This window comes from Diceros bicornis, chromosome 37 (genome assembly GCF_020826845.1).
Source record: "Diceros bicornis minor isolate mBicDic1 chromosome 37, mDicBic1.mat.cur, whole genome shotgun sequence".
NCBI lineage: Eukaryota > Metazoa > Chordata > Mammalia > Perissodactyla > Rhinocerotidae > Diceros > Diceros bicornis.
In genome coordinates, this window is record NC_080776.1 from 1347920 (window position 1) to 1364211 (window position 16292).

Below are 16292 nucleotides of genomic sequence, written 5' to 3' on the forward strand. Positions count from 1 at the left end.
TACTCTCCACCACTTGGCCTGCTTTGTGATTTCTTCAGAGCGTTTACTACCATATCATGCGTCATACATGTATTTGTTTCACTAATTTCTATCTATGACACTCTGCAATAGAATTTAAGCTCCATGAAAGCAAGACCTTTGTTTTGTTTTTTTGTTTGATTGTTTGTTTTTAGTTGTTTTTGTTTTGTTTGTATGTTTTTTGTTTATTCTTTTGTTTTGCTAGAACCTCAGTGCACAGAATAGTGCCTGGCACATAGTAGGAATTTAATAAGGATTTGATGTTTTAGTGAATGAATCATTTTCAACAGATTTGAGATAGCGAGTATCTCCATTTTTGGAGATCTATTAGCAAATGAGACCTGTAAAATTCCCAGAGTTGTAAAGATAAGCCTCTGTTGCCCCAAATGTTTTTGAAGTATTCAAGAAGTTCATTGTGGAAATTTCTTTGGGGGATGCTGAGTCCTACCATCGTGGACCAGAGGAGCCATTGGCGTGATCTTTTCTGGCAGTTCACATATTGCTGTATTTTTCTGAGTTTCCACAAATATCTCTTTTGTACCAGACTAGCATTTAATAGATACTGTAAAAGTCAGATGTTCCGCATCAAAATCATACAGCAGCATTGTTGGATGCAAAATTATGTAAGCTGCATACCGGACAGATACTGTAATTGTTATTGGTGGTAGTGTCTATGAGACTTGAATTCCTGATCAAGCAGTATTAGTACTGAGGTGGGAATCAGTAAACTAAAATCGCCTTTCCTTATACAGGATGCTGCCAATAACGGGCCCAGCAAAGGGGTGTCAGCTCAGTGCCTGTTTGACTTACTGCAGTCCCTGGAGGGAGAGACCACTGACACACTGGACATCTTAGAGCTGGTCAAAGCTGAGAAGCCTCTTAAGTCGTTAGGTAAAAGCAAATTTTGCCTTGACATTCTTTTTCTCTGTGTAATTAATCATTTAAAAAAAAACTCTATATTTAATATTTTTACTAAATCAAAACAACAGAAAGACATGGAACAGTGGTGTAAATTGAGTGACCACATTTTCCTATCTCCTGTTTTTCTTAAATTTCTTATAAATCATAGAGTAAGGAATTCTCTGCCCTGAAAATTGTATTAAAATTATGCCTGGTCTACCACTGCTCTAGCACTGCAGTTTTCAGAAAATTGGGTTATCCTGGGTAATTCTAAGTGAATAACCCTCCCAGATGGTCTTTTACTATCATGGAATGTGTAGAACTAGAGGTAATTCAAAGGTAAAATCTCATGTCTTACTTGAGACATCCAGATGCCTTTCAGTGTCTTCTAATAGGTGAGATTTTTAGAAACCACCAAAAAAAGTGTTTCTATTTTTCATCTGATTATTCAAAACAGAATTTTCAGTTCCTTTAGATGAGGAAATTAATAGTATTCACAGTTGAGATGTAAAGTCTGACAAAGAAATGGCTATAAAATATAACTGGAAAGAAAATATTAAGAGTGATCAGTTCTTCTTTATCACTGTCAGAATCCACTCTGATTGTGTTTCCTGACCTCTGTCCTTTCAGATTTCTGCTATGGAAACGAAGACCTGACATTCTCTATAAGTGAGGCCATTAAGCTCTGCGTTACCGTGGTGGCATATGCTCCTGAGTCATTCAGAAGGTAACTGTAGCCCTTTTTCTGTGCCTCGTAATAAGTAAATATAGCAAAAGAAATAAAACTGAGTGAATACAAAGGTTATGTTTGCTAATATCAGCCTGTAATATTCTGGCAAGTAAGTTTTCCAAAACTAAAATTTAGGAAACTTATTACAGCAGAGGTTCTGGAAAATAGAGTAAATCTTCGCTAATTTGAAATCTCCTAATTTGGAATTTGTATAGCAGCTAAGATGTTTAGTCTTGTTTAGAAAATATTGTCACATGTAATACAAATTCATAGCAAATACAGTTTCACAACAGACATTTCAACTGTTTAAGAAAACTCCTTTCAAGGAAGAATAAGAACTCCTGTCACACAAAGAACAAGAATATAAATCTTGTCTGAGTATCTTCCCAATTCCAAGATGCTGGCTCTAGTCTAAACCAGTCACCTCCATTGGTCCACCTCTTCAGATCTGATGATCTGATGTTCTTGGGCTGAGTTGTGACTGACTCAGGTTTGACGTGAAAGGGAATATGTCCAGTGATCTCCTGGTAAAGGGGCCAGAGAACTAGCACCTGTCTATTCACACCAGTCCAGTTCCAACCTAATAATCAAGCCTATCCTGTAACATCTGTGGATCAGGTGATTTATGGAGCACTGGGTAGAAAAATAAAACTGATCTAAAAGTAAAATATAGTAGCCTAGTTGGGAGGTAAAGATTGCATGGGGCTTGCAGATTTACACATTATGTCAAATTTTTAATTCTCACTGTCTGATCCCCATCTCCTTATCATCAACTTCTCATGCTCTCATATTTTTCCTCAAACCTACTTTTGGTTTTCAGTGAGTGTAGAAGAATGTTGACTCGACTATTACAGCTATAATATTTTAACCCAGTGGACATTTTGACTCCAAGGATATTTTGACTTGGACTTTATAAATACAAACATCTTAATTCTAATTATACCTATAGTGATACATTTTCATTAAGGGATTATTTTCTAAAACTGATTTCCTTATGCCAGTTTAATTCCTTGATTGGTCATTTTATGTTGCAAAGAAGCCACTTTGAACTTTTCACTTTTCATTTTTATTTTATCAAAGTTATTTTCACTGAGATTTTCTTTCCATGTAAAATTTATAATAAAGATTTTAATTCATTGATTAGGTTTTTTGGGAGGACTTATTTTATTTTGATCTATATCAACCTTTGCCAATTTGAGTTTCTACCATTTTGAGCTTTTGTGTTTCAGGTTTTCATCATTATTCCTGCCAATTTTCCCAAGTCAGATTTCAGTGTTGCCCATAAGATGTAGTTCCTCCTGTTACTTCAATATATTCCAATAACAGATTTTACTGAGTGGTGTTTTAACCATTGTCACTTTTACTTTATCCTGGAAATTCTTTCAGGATACTTATTATAAATTGGATAAAATACTGGGAATTTGTATTTTTTTAAGTAATCTGTGAAAAAATTATAAGCAACTGACAATCTGTCAGATAGTCCCAGACTGCCTTATTATTCATGATTAGTCTTATATAGTAATACCATTATTTAATAGCCTTCCATCAGTTTGCATATTATGTACAGTCATGTGCTGTGTAACAACATTTTAGTCAACAACGGACTGCATATACAACGGTGGTCCTATAAGATTAGTACCATAGAAAGTAAGTGTGTAGTAGGCTGTACCATCTAGATTTGTGTAAGTACACTCTATGATGTTCACACAATGACAAAATCATCTAGCAATGCATCTCTTAGAACGTATCCCCATTGTTAAGTGACACGTGACTATCCTATCTCCCCACACCACTGGGAATTAGAGAGCAAATGGTAGGGTCAGAACATCCTGCTCATGTACAGGGTGACCTCTGCCCATCTCCACGTCACATTTCCCAATCTTCCACTACAAATAATCTCTCCTGCCTCTGGTGCTATAGCAATTTATTTCTGTAGATTTTCCTCGTAAACGTGTTGCTCAGTTGTCTTGAGGTGCAGTGGCAAGTCGCCTCACCCCATGGGTGCTGTCTACCACCATCTTTCTACCACCACATAAGGAACCATCTGAAGAAAATGCACAGATTTTATTCTTGCCACAACCTCTGGTGTAAATCCCCGCTCCTTCCCTGAGCAGAATGTTACAGCCATCTTGAGGAGCACATTTATTCTTTCTCAGAAACTCCTGAAATAGTGTCAGTCCTCAGAGTTGAGGTCTCTGAGAGGACCCAGTGAAGAATCCTCTCTTTCTTGCCCATGTTCTAAACAAATGAAGGAAGACAAGGAGTAAGGCAAAAGGGAGGTTGAAATATCACCTTTATTACTGATAAAGACTAAGTGAGAAGATCAAGCTTGAAACAGGCCTGCCCTGAAAACTCACAGTTTGGAGGAGATTAAGTCCTGCTCTGTAGGCAGGCTCTTCCAGGAAGAAGGAGAGAGCTGAGCTGATTTTGCCCAGTATATCTTTATCAATTTGTCCCTCAGATGAGACTTTCCCTGAGGAAAAATTTTCCCCGATTTTTCCTCTCCCCCAGAACAGAGTGAGTAAAAGGGCAAAGTGGGTCCAGGATTCGTATTAATTGAGCTCTTTCTGTTGCAGGGAAACATGAGCGTTGAGTGAGAAATGTTCTCCCCTGACACTCCCGGCTTTTTTTGTGTTAAACAATGGGGATTAAACATTATGCCTGTGGTCAACCAGGAGTGTGGCTGTGGCCCTTAGTCCATCATGATGGTCCTCATCCCACTTCCCTTGGGCTCCTCCTACAATATCACGGCTCCAAGAAAGGCTTGAGAGTGGATCAAAACTCTCCATTGGGTTAACTCCAAGACTGCTCTATTCCTGAGTGTAAAAATACTGCCAATTTCATATTCCATTCCAGCTACGTTGTTAGTAGGGTGTATCAGAGACTCTGCAGTGAGATTAAGTGATAACATTAGGACACTGTAATAATAAATGCATAAAGATTCTCTAATATTCAAATGCCAACGACATAGAAAACTCCCAAATTTAACTAAAAAATCCTCTCATTATCAAATTCCTGGTGAGGCATGAAATCCTCTTTCAAGTTAAAATCTAAACACATTGAAATCAAAAGAAATTAGAGTTTACAACCAAATTCTCTTGTCATTGTGAGTTAAAGGCCAAAGTCCAATATTATTAAGTTAAATTAAAATTTTAAGAGACTATCCTCCTTAATACTCTGTTCTGCCCTGTTTAAGCCAGAGGTGTCCTTCATTCCTGGATAGAGTCAGGGATATTTCTCATGGGAATAAGTTCAATTCTTACGAGACTTCAACATTTGTAACACCAACTTTCTGTTGTGTTTAAATTCTTGTTAAACAAGGTATTTTATTGAAGTATAACATTCATGCAAAATAGTTTTAAAAAATCATAATTTTATAGTTTCATGAATGTTCATAAAGTAAACACACCTGTGTAACTACCACTCAAATTGAAAAATCAGATAGAGGAACCACTACACTGATTTCCAGCATCACAAATCAGCTTTGCTTGTTTCTGAGCTCTATTTAAGTGAAATAATATAGTAGGTACTTTTTAATGTCTGACTTGTGTTATTCAATATTATTTCACAAGATTCACCATATAATTATGCATAACAGTAGTTTGTTCTTCTTCATTCACCTCTAATAGTCCAATGTAAACTATGCCACAATTTGTGTGTTTCTTCTCTTGTTGACAGACATTTGTGTAGTGTCGAGTTTGAAGCTATTACAGATAATGCTGCAATGAATAGTTTTGTATATGTCTTTGTGTGCACGTGTGTATGCATCTCAGTGGGTGGAAATGCTATGCCAGGTCATGAAGTATGTCTGTGTTTTGCTTTAGTAGATACTACCAAAAAGTTTTCCAAAGTGGTTGTTCAATTTTCACTCCCACCAGCAGTGTAGAAGTGTTTCAGTACTCTGCAGCCTCATCAACACTTTGTATTGTCAGTCTTTTTAATTCTAGCTATTTTGTTTGTTTATGGTGATATCTCATGTGGTTTTAATCTCATGTGGTTTTAATTTTTCTTTCCCTCTTGCAAGTTAAAAGGTTTGGAAGCCTGTCAAATGTTTATTGGAATTTGGATATCTACTTTTGCAAAGTGCCTATTGAAGTATTCTACCCATTTTTAGATGAGATTTCTGTATTTTTTTATTTGATATGTAGAATTTGTTTAAAGAGTCTGATATAAGTACCTTTTAGCTTATGTGGAAAGGTGTGCTGGTAAACATTTAACAACCAGCTCTCTGGGGGAAAAGAGTCTCTGATACGTAGCATTGTCAATTTGCCAGTGCGTAGCAATTACTGATACAAGATACCAGAAAGACATCACTGAACACGGAGTTGGAAGGAGATGCATACCGTAGGCTTTCTTGACCCATTGTGTAGCCACTCCAGCATGCCCCTAGTTATATGTATTTCAAATAACATCTTTTACTCTGTGACTTCTGATTTTACTCACCTAAGTTGTCTTCATTTTAATGTAGTCCCACATATCACTCTTTTCTTTACTGTTGAGTGCTTTCTATGTCCTCTTAAGAAATCTTGGCTAACCCAAGGTTATGAAGATATCCCCCTATATTATCTGCTAGGTGCCTTCTTGTTTTTACCTTCACATTTAGATTAACATTCCACTTGGAATTCGTTTATGGTATGGTGTAAAGTAAGGGTCACAGTTTATTTTTCCCATATAGATATCTAATAGACAATAGACCCAGCACCATTTATGGAAAAGACTAGCCTTTCCCCATTGCATTGTGGTGTCGTCTTGTTATAAATCAAGTATTTGTGGATTTGTTTCAGACTCCTTATTCTGTTCCACATGTCTATTTGTCTATCCTTGCACCCATATTATACTACCTAATTATTATAGCTTTATAATAAGTCTGATGTCTGGTAGTATAAGTACAGCAACTGTCTTTTATAATTATGAGATTTCCATCTTTGAACTATAGAAGTGCCTTTTGCCTTGAAGTTTATCTTGTCTGCTGTGAGTAGAGTCACACCAGCATTCTTCTGGAGTTTCCTCTTACTTTGACTTCAACATTTCCATATACTTACATTTAACATGTGTCTCTTATTAGCAAAATAGCGTTGAGATTTTTTTCACTATTCACTCCAGTAAGCAGGCATTTTCAGGCCTGCATAACAATGGCTGTTTCCACAGACTCTTGCTGTAAAATTGCTTAAGCTCTAAGAAGCCAGTTTCTTGAGGAAGGGTTTTATCTTGTCTCGACTCTGTTTCACCTGGAAGATCACTCAGCATATTCCTGAGTGGAGGCTCTGTATCCACAGAGCTTGTTTCTAGATGGACCGCACAGTATCATTCTGTTACCGTCTCAACCGTTCATATATGTGCTGATTCCCCCCGAGGAGGTCGTATGCTTCCTAAAGCAGGATTTCATCACCTTCTACTGAGTGCTCAATTAATTAATTGATTAATGTTGGTCAATATTTCCAGCAGATTTAATGACTCTTGACTTGGGTGAGGTGGGAAGGGGGTGCAGAGTCCGTCACCTCTCTAGAGGCTTTTCATTTCTCCGTGCTCCTAAATATGACGTAACCAACAGAAGTAGGATGGAGAACGTGACTTGGTCTTCTTCCTGTTGATTCAAGTCTTCAGATGCTGATGGTCCTGGAAGCTTTAGTCCCGTGTTACCTACAAAAGCTGAAGAGGCAGACGTCACAGGTGGAAACGGTGCCTGCAGCCCGGGAGGAGATCGCTGCCATGGCTGCTCTCGCGACGTCCCTACAGGCCCTGTTATACAGTGTGGAGGTCCTCACCAGGTAACCCCCCGGCAGAAATATCCACAGCCTTAAACCATGTGTATCTACCAAAAAGATGAAGGAAAAACGTGGTGGCTAAAAGTCTCTAAACCTCAGTGTTTATTTACAGACCTTTGCCCAGACTCAGCCCTTTGCGGCTTAAACTGCAAACTTCCCTAAATTGTTTGGATAAATAGTGCTAAGTACTCTTAATAGTAATAATAATTACTATTATTATTCTACTGTGATTGCTAAACACACATTTGCGTGTAGCTTGCTGAGCTTCTGTGGCAGTTTTAACCCCGTGGGTAAACAAATCTTTTGTAAAAGGGCCAATTTAGTGAAGTGAAAATGTGACCCTCATTTTTACTAGCTCTTATATTATTTTATGAGACGTGAAATGTCTGCAGTTCCCAGTGAGCCTTCTTTTATTATTTTACTGTTTGTAAAGAGTTGTTTTTTTACTGTAATTTCAGAAACTACATAACAAACATAAACTGCAGAATTTTATTCTAATGCTAGAATTAGCAATTCTCTGTGGGATAAGACTCAGTAGTGCTGAGAGACGGGTGAGAGACTTGGGAATGGAAAGGTAAATGGACACCAGAGTTCAGGCCTGAACAAAGTGGCAAGAAGTTAGTCTTGTCACAAGATTCTTGGGTGCAGAAACAGAAGGAATGGAGCTGCCATATGCCAGGGAAGGATGGGGGGCGGGGTGCACAAAAGATAGAGTGAGAGGAGAGGGGAAGGCAGGTGCAGGAAACTGTGCAAATGGCTGGCTTTCCTTCTCCTTTCCCTTCTAAAATTAGCTAGAAGGAGATATTCGTCCCCAGGGTGGAGGCGGGGAAGCCTTCCTCCTGGGTTGATATCTTTGCGTCTCCATCTCATTTGGCCACATCTTCAGCTTAAATTTTTGTCTCTGATTTTCCCGCACCCAAAGTCCCCAGCTTCGCCAGCCCCATCTTGCTCTGTTGATGAGGGGTCTAGCTGAAATCCCTCAGTCCAGGAGGACTTTTTCAGCAGGCACCAGCAAGTGAGAGAGGGAGTGAGGTTGTTATTCATTAAGTCAATATGTGTTTAGTTTCTAATCATGAGCTGCATTGCCAACCTAAACAAGCGTAATGTAGCCCCAAAGCTTTGAGTAGATAGTCACTGCTGCTGGGCTGAAATGCTCCTCAGCTGGGGACCTGGGAAGCAGTGGGACAGGGAGCCTGACAAGTTGCCTCTTCCAGTGGGAAACAGTCCCAGTGCTTTGATGATGGTTTCATGAAAGAACAAGGAGGAAGAACATCCTCGGGAAAATATCAGACTTACCCTCTTCCTTCTCCACCCATCTGTTACATCACTGCCCCTTCCTGCTACTAGAGAGAAGAGCAGCCAGGTTTCCACAAGTGGCACTTGAGTTATTTCTCCTCATATGGTGCAATATTAGTGCTTTCCTCCTTTCTGCTCTCTTTTATAGTGATGAGTCAATGAACTCATCCAAAATTGACTTACCCAAAATTCCACAAAGAGTTATGGATGGAGCTCTGACATTGAAAATTCTGTGGCTTGGGCCGGCTCCATGGCTTAGCGGTTAAGTGCACACGCTCCGCTAGTGGCGGCCCGGGTTTGGATCCCGGGCGCGCAACGACACACCGCTTCTCCGGCCATGCTGAGGCCGCGTCCCACATACAGCAACTAGAAGGACGTGCAACTATGACATACAGCTATCTACTGGGGCTTTGGGGGAAAAAAAAACAGGAGGATTCGCAATAGATGTTAGCTCAGAGCCGGTCTTCCTCAGCAAAAAAATAAATTAATTAATTAAATAAATAAATAAATAAATAAATAAATAAAATTCTGTGGCTTTAAATATTCCAGTGGCTTTAATATTCTTTGGGTGGAGTGGAAAACCAGCCTCATTAGTTGGTTGTAATTATTCACAATAAAATTGGCTTTACGGTTTTTACAAAGATAAGAGGAATTCCATTTCACTTCCACACACCTAATTTCTTTACTCATAACAAAACAATTTAACAGTTATATAGGTAATAACACATAAATAAGTATATTACAAGTGTATTAGTATTAGTTTTCTATTGTTGTGTAATACAGTGCCACAAATGTAGAGGCTTAAAACAAAATACATTTATTCTCTCATATTTCTGGAGGTCAAAAGTCCGGGCAGGCTCCACTGGTTTCTCTGCTCAGGGTCTCACAAGGCCAAAATCAAGATGTCAGTCAGCCCGGGCTCTTGTCTAAATGTTCTGGGGAAAAACCCACTTCCAAGCTCTTTCAGGTTTTTGGAGGATCCAGCACCATGCAGCTGTGGGTCTGAGGTCCACTCTCCTCTCTGACTGTCACCAGGGGCCACTCTGCTCTCAGAAGTCACCTGCAGTCCTTCCCACATGGCCCCTCTCTCTTCCAGCCAGTGCCTGAGTCCTCATGCTTCGAATCTCTCTGCCCCTAGCGAGAGAAAACTCTGCTTTCTATGCGCTGGTGTGATAAGGTTAGGCCTTCCCAGATAATCTCCCTTTTGTCGTATAATGTCACATAATCACTAGAGTGGCACCCTGGTGCCACTTCGAAGCTCTCGGAGCCATCTTTAAATTCTGCCTACCCCAACAGAGGCACGGGAAGAGAAGGTCTGGTGTGACTGTTAAAACCTTACTCACGTTCCAGCCACACCCGGCGTACAGGAAATGCACATCACAAAAGCAAACCTTTGGGAGTTCACATAAGCAACTGCTCTGAAAAGCTGTGTCCTCCCTTCCACGTCTCGGACGCTGAAACAGAGGCAAAGTCTACGTGATATCTGAAGTAAACCCTGCAGCTATAAAAAGAGATGATTCAAATCTACTTCTAAGCATCTACATTACTGACTTATAATAGATACCAATTTTCTCACTTTCTTGGGTAGTCTTAGGTCTAATGTGGACTAGAAAGATTCATTCTTTGATAGTTTCTCTGAAAAATAGGGTGGTTGATGCTGGTGTAGGTGGCCAAAATGGAATGTCCACCCTTAGCGTTTACTTATTGTCTAGAATGGTTAAATTCCTAGTACCTGGAGAAAAATGAGCTCTTAACTCTCACTTCATCAGTATAGACTTAGAAGTTCAATTCCATGCATGTCTGGTTTGAAGAGCCATAGCTGATTACTCAGAACCAAGAAGCGGAAGAGCTTAAATCATGGGGACTTTCTTGAGACCCTCGGGGATCAAAGTTCCCTCTCAAGTGCCACTCGGAACAGAAACAGCCAAAGAGTGCGACAGAAAAGCCCAAAGCTAGACCGTCTGTCTTCTTAAGACTCTAAAACCAAGTTAAAATTTATGTGAGCTTCAATAACTTGAGGATTTGTACCTGTTTCCACCTGTGTTGTTGTTGTTGTGTTATGTGGTGGTTACTATCCTTGTTACAGGCCCATGACAGCCCCACAGATGAGCAGGTGTGACCAGGGCCATAAAGGGACCACGACCGCCAATCACGCCCTGTCGTCTGGGGTGAACACCAGGTAATTCGCTGGCCTTATTCTTCTCTGTCCTCTCAATTTCATGCAACATGAATCTCAGCTCTTGGGAATGAAAGGAATCCTGAAAATAGTCAATATTGAGTTTGAAAATCTCCAAGGAAAAGAAAAGAAGGTGAGAGTTTAGAGTTACAAGAAAAGACCAAGGCTTCTTTTGAAATTGTCGAAGAGAAATCCCTGCCACCTTCATAAATTGGTGTTTGTGTCAGTTTGTTTGCATGAACATGCAAGATGGCCCCTGCCTCCTGGGTGGTCTTTGAACCATTGCAGTGTTGTTTCATTTGCCTCCAAGAAAAAGGCAGAGGAAACAATAATAATCAGGAGGTGGTTTCTGTTCCCAGGGCAGCTACACAGAGTCGACTTTCATCTGGACAGATTTTCCACGGACATTTCATCCAGACTTTGACTTAGGTCCTTAAATGATTTTTTTACGGTTGTTAACTTAATCTCCTTCCCCACTTTGGTATAACTCAGACACTGGCTCTGCTGGTTAATCCTTTACCTGCTTCATTTTGTCTGTGTTAACCTCTAAATACTCTGACACACAGAAAAAAGTTGAATTAGCTTCTTCCTCCAAGGAAGATTTAAGATGGGGCAAAGCCAAAATCAGTTTGGGAGAAAGTTCTCTTTTCCCAGTATGGAGTAGTTACAGGGAGATCTTAAGGAGAAATTAAATAATTTTCCACTCTCTCTGAGGCACATTTTCAAGTGTGTATCATTATTTATGTAAAGAAAATTCCCTGCTTATGATGTATATTTATATATAAAAAAAATTCCAAACACAACTATAAATTACCTGATATGATGGTTAACTCAGGCCACAATTTCTTATATTAAGGAAAAATGATTATAGTTTAAGTGATATTTAGGGGGTAGGTTCAAGTACTAGATGAAATCAGTCAATCAGAAAGCAGTAAGTCTCCAGAACTGAGAGGAAGCCAGCCATATTTCTTCCTCTGATCATCTAAAACAGTAGGTGGTGTGAAAACTATAACTTAGATTCACTTTACTTTCAAGGTTTTCAAAACTTCCCCTCATTTGGCTACATTCCAGGAGTTTGTGTGTGTTTTTGTACTGTCTTTCCACAAATTATATGGCAATGGAACAGCTTTCATAGCAGCTATAATTGCAGCATATGTGGTAGTCAAAAGAAAGATACAGATTGTATATTTTAGGATTAGTATGTGCGTATTTGTGAGCTTATCAAAACGTGTACCTTCAAGGGCTTCCATAGGAAATGGTCCTTCGGAAGCCCCATCGCCGGGCCCTGTTCTTCTTCTGATAGTCACGCAGACTGTTTTTCTGACTCCCAGGTACCAGGAACAAGGCGCCAAACTGCACTTTATCAGGTACAGAAACAACCCTAACTTCGTACTAATTCTGACATCTTGTGGTGATTGCATTTTGAGCTGGGTTACGATTCCGTTAGATTTGGTTTCATTAGCACATGGCGTACTACTTCTGGGTAGATCCTCAGCAAGAGGCTAATGTAGAGCCTCTACAATTTGGGGTGATGATAAACTTTCTTTATTCTTCAGATGAGGTTCTCCTAGGCCCCACCCTACTGATTCATTAACTTATATATAATATAAAGAATCTTACATTTTTCTTCAGTTTCCACACACACTCCTTTCCAGACCCCCAGTTAACCTTTTATCATCCCCCAGGGAGAACCTTCACTTACTGGAGGAAGGGCAAGGCCTTCCCAGAGAGGAGCTGGATGAACGAATTGCTCGGGAGGAGTTCAGAAGACCCCGGGAGTCCCTGCTGAATATTTGCACCGAATTCTACAAGCACTGTGGGCCAAGGCTGAAGATCTTGCAGAACCTGGCGGGGGAGCCGCGGGTCACGGCCCTGGAGCTGCTGGACGTGAAGTCCCACATGAGGTACGGTCCTCCCCTCCCTGCCCCCGAGTGTGGACACAGCTCAGGCGGTGTGTCTGGGTTTGGGGGGGCGGTCCCCAGGGTGAAAACTTGGGATACTCAGAGTGATTTGTTTCCTGTGGCTTGGGTGCATATCACACGGGGAAAATGAATGTTAAATCCATCAAAGAGGACCTCGGGGTGGACAGGGAAATTGTTCTTAAAGGCGGAAAAGCACAGTCTGTGTATTTGCTCCTCAATAAAAGAGAGTGAAAGGGAAGTTTCATCACCTGAATTCGTAGGAAAGTAGCCCTTCTTCCAAGTTCTGTTTACTGCCCAGATTCTAATTTTTCACCAGAGTCCAGTGTTTCCTCTATTATTTTATATGAAAAGTGCACGACTGCTTTCTGCTTGAGGCCTCGCGCTGCCCCTGTGCTCCCTGAGGACTCAGCCATGAGTCCCACACTGAGCACACTTTGCCGTGTCCGAGACCCCTTTACACAGACTGCGCACGACAGCCTTCCAGCATTTCAGACAAGTGTCCTGGTAAAAATGCTGAGCTGGATGAGGCCAGTCATCACTTTAAAATTTTTGCTCCTGGTGTGCCAGGGAGAGGCCCAGAACTGCCTCTCTATGCGCTCATATTTCCCTCTTCCCATGGAGACACCATGTCGCTTTTACTCAAAGAAAGGCTGCGTCTGTGTTTTCAGATTCTTAAAAGGAACATGATTCCAGAGGACCTTGTGTTCAGATTTGTAACAGTTTGTAAAGGGTCATAAAAATCCCTTGAAAGGAAGATTCCATGGGTAACAAAATATTCACTTGGAAAGTTTACAGCTTCTGTAAAGCTGAAGGTTCCAGTCATTCAGAAAGAACATTGCAATTTGGCAAAATGCCAATTTCCTGATTATTGATTTTTTTTTTTTTCCTTTTTCTTACAATTACCCCTTGAAAAATTTAGAAAGTACTAAGTGAGGGAAAATGAGAGGTCAGAAATGTATGGAGAACACAGGCTCTTTCTCCTCCAGATTGATTTCAGCTTCTCTGAGTTGCTGGCACACAGCCAGGACCCCAGAGTAGGGGGCCCCTGTGTTCACACTCCCCGCTGTGCAGTAAGGGGAAGAGCTTATTTCACACTGAGAATGTCAGCTCCTACAATGGGAGAGGGAGGAAAGTCTGGAGTCTTAAGATCTGGTGCCATAGCAACCCAGTGATCCATGAAGTCCATCGCCCCGCCCTTCCCAGGATCATGGCGAGCCCACCTAAGTAATAGAGTGAGGAGAGCAGCATGGCATTCCCAGAATCAGAGAATCACTACTCCTGACAGCCATTTTATGGGAGAAAGGGGAAAAGATTCCTCAAAGATGGCTGAGAGAGAGAGGAGGGATCGTGAGCATGGGTTACTAACTGTCTTATTAGTTGACCATCTGTATTTGGGGAGAGCGGGAGTCAGAGAGGCCAGGAGCTCCCTCTAGAGGCAGACCCTGTGAACGGTTAAATGAGCTCCAGGTCAATGATCTAGCTCCGTGGGTGGCACAGATCAGGGCTCAGTAGACACTAATGCTAAGGAGAATGATACAAACTCTGTGCTAGACACTGGGACGTAAAGTCAAGTCCTGTCTCAACATGGTCACAGTCCAATACAAGAGGCCACATAAGAAAATAACTAGAACACAAGGTTGCAAGTACCATGTATCACGCGTGTCTATTTATATATTGATCATTTTACACAGCACTTGAGGCAACTTAGAAAGTTATGTGATACGAAGAGATAGAAGATACAAATTAGAAAGTCAGGACAATCTGAAAAATTAGCAGGGAAATAATTGTTTATGATAACATTAGCTCAGGAAATCTATATGATTTGATCATAGTAGGTGCTATTCCTGAACCATAAATTTGAGCTTCTGAGTTATCAAAGCAATGAGGGAGAAATGATCAATTACAAAATCATGGTGTTAGACAAGATAAAAACAACTAGTTGTTTGGTAAAACATTACTTTTTTAAAATACAAAGAACAAGAAATATCTCCTGGTTGGTGTTTGTTAAAAGGAAGGAGTGGTGTGATGAACACCATCCTCAACGTCCCCACAGTACACAAAGTGCCGGTGTCCCTTGGCTGGACGCCTGTAAGTACTGAAAGCTGGCATAACATCATAATGCAATTCAGCAAGAGCAGCCTATCTGGAGGCGGGAGAGTGTCATCCGAGAGCTCCGTTATTTCATGGCCTGGATCTATACAGGAGGGGAGGCAAAATTTTTACTGCCAAGGAATAGTTAGACTAAATGCCCTCAATTAATGCAGTATTTCACAAGCTTTTGATAAAATGGACCTGCCATATTCTCTAGCCAAACAGAGATATTCTATGTTGCTGAGTAGGGGCAGATCCATATGCTTTGAGCCTATACCAATCAAAGGGTATAATTAACGTTTCTGTTGTAAATTAAGTACACATTTGGACACATGTAGAAGTCAGAGCTCAATATATAAATTTTGGAATTGTGGGCATGTAGGTGGTATTTAAAGTCATAAGAATGAATAGTATCACTCAAGGAGAGAGGGTTGATAAAAAAGAGAAAGGGATGGTATAAAAGAGAGAAGAGAGTTGCACGAAGTATTTGATTCGAGCCCAAGAGCCCAGAAGCAGTGTTGATGCAATCTGTACTCCGGCATCTGCAGACTCTATGCTTGACTGCAGGCTCTCTGGGAAAACATTCTTGATTAGATAGAGTCTCTGCCCTGAGGGAATTCACTGCCTCATTTGCCGAACCCAGAGCTGCCAAAGCAGCAGAATAGCAGGATAGTAAGATCTGCAAATTCTCTCTCCCTCTCTCTCCTCCCCTCCCTACATCTCTCCAATTCTTCCTCTGTCTCTCTCTCTGTCTCTCTTGCTCTCATTGGGAAAATCTCTTGTGTTCTCATTGGGAAAAGACCACAGGAATGTTTTTTACCTACAGATTATCCATGTGATAGTAAAGCAAAGACTATTACAGGAAATTTTTGGTTTATGCTCAAAGCAAATTCATTTTGTAACATGACCAAGGATTAGAGCAATTCAGGTAGGCAATCCATAAAATGACTCAAATTCAGCTCTAAATATTGTTTTCAAGCTTAAAATAGATTGATCATTTCTCAAGCATTTCTCAATGTTATTTATAAAATACGGGACAAGAAATATATGCATATAGATATACTCTTATTTATCACACAGACAACCTGAAAAGTAAAGAATTATTTTCTGCATAGCACTTTTTTTTGGGGGGTGGGGGGGAAGATCAGCCCTGAGCTAACATCTGCCAATCCTCCTCTTTTTGCTGAGGAAGACTGGCCCTGCACTAACATCCATGCCCATCTTCCTCCACTTTATATGGGACGCCACCACAGCATGGCCTGACAAGCAGTGCGTGGGTGCGCGCCTAGGATCAGAATCGGCGAACCCCGGGCTGCCGCAGCAGAGCACGCACACTTAACTGCTTGCACCACCAGGCCGTCCCCTCTGCATGGCACTTTTGTGAGAAAGAAATA

At 40.7% G+C, this 16292-nt stretch overlaps 1 protein-coding gene across 2 annotated transcripts in view; it reads left to right on the plus strand.

Moving 5' to 3' along the window:
• The window catches only part of UNC80 (unc-80 homolog, NALCN channel complex subunit), a 199013-nt gene that overhangs the window by 154862 nt on the left and 27859 nt on the right, over positions 1 to 16292 (plus strand). For both annotated transcript variants that reach the window (XM_058532911.1, XM_058532912.1), the window contains 6 exons: positions 771 to 909; positions 1549 to 1645; positions 7246 to 7416; positions 10796 to 10888; positions 12217 to 12252; positions 12571 to 12789. In XM_058532911.1, the coding sequence (XP_058388894.1) occupies positions 771 to 909; positions 1549 to 1645; positions 7246 to 7416; positions 10796 to 10888; positions 12217 to 12252; positions 12571 to 12789 (755 nt within the window). The remainder of the gene's footprint in view (positions 1 to 770; positions 910 to 1548; positions 1646 to 7245; positions 7417 to 10795; positions 10889 to 12216; positions 12253 to 12570; positions 12790 to 16292) is intronic.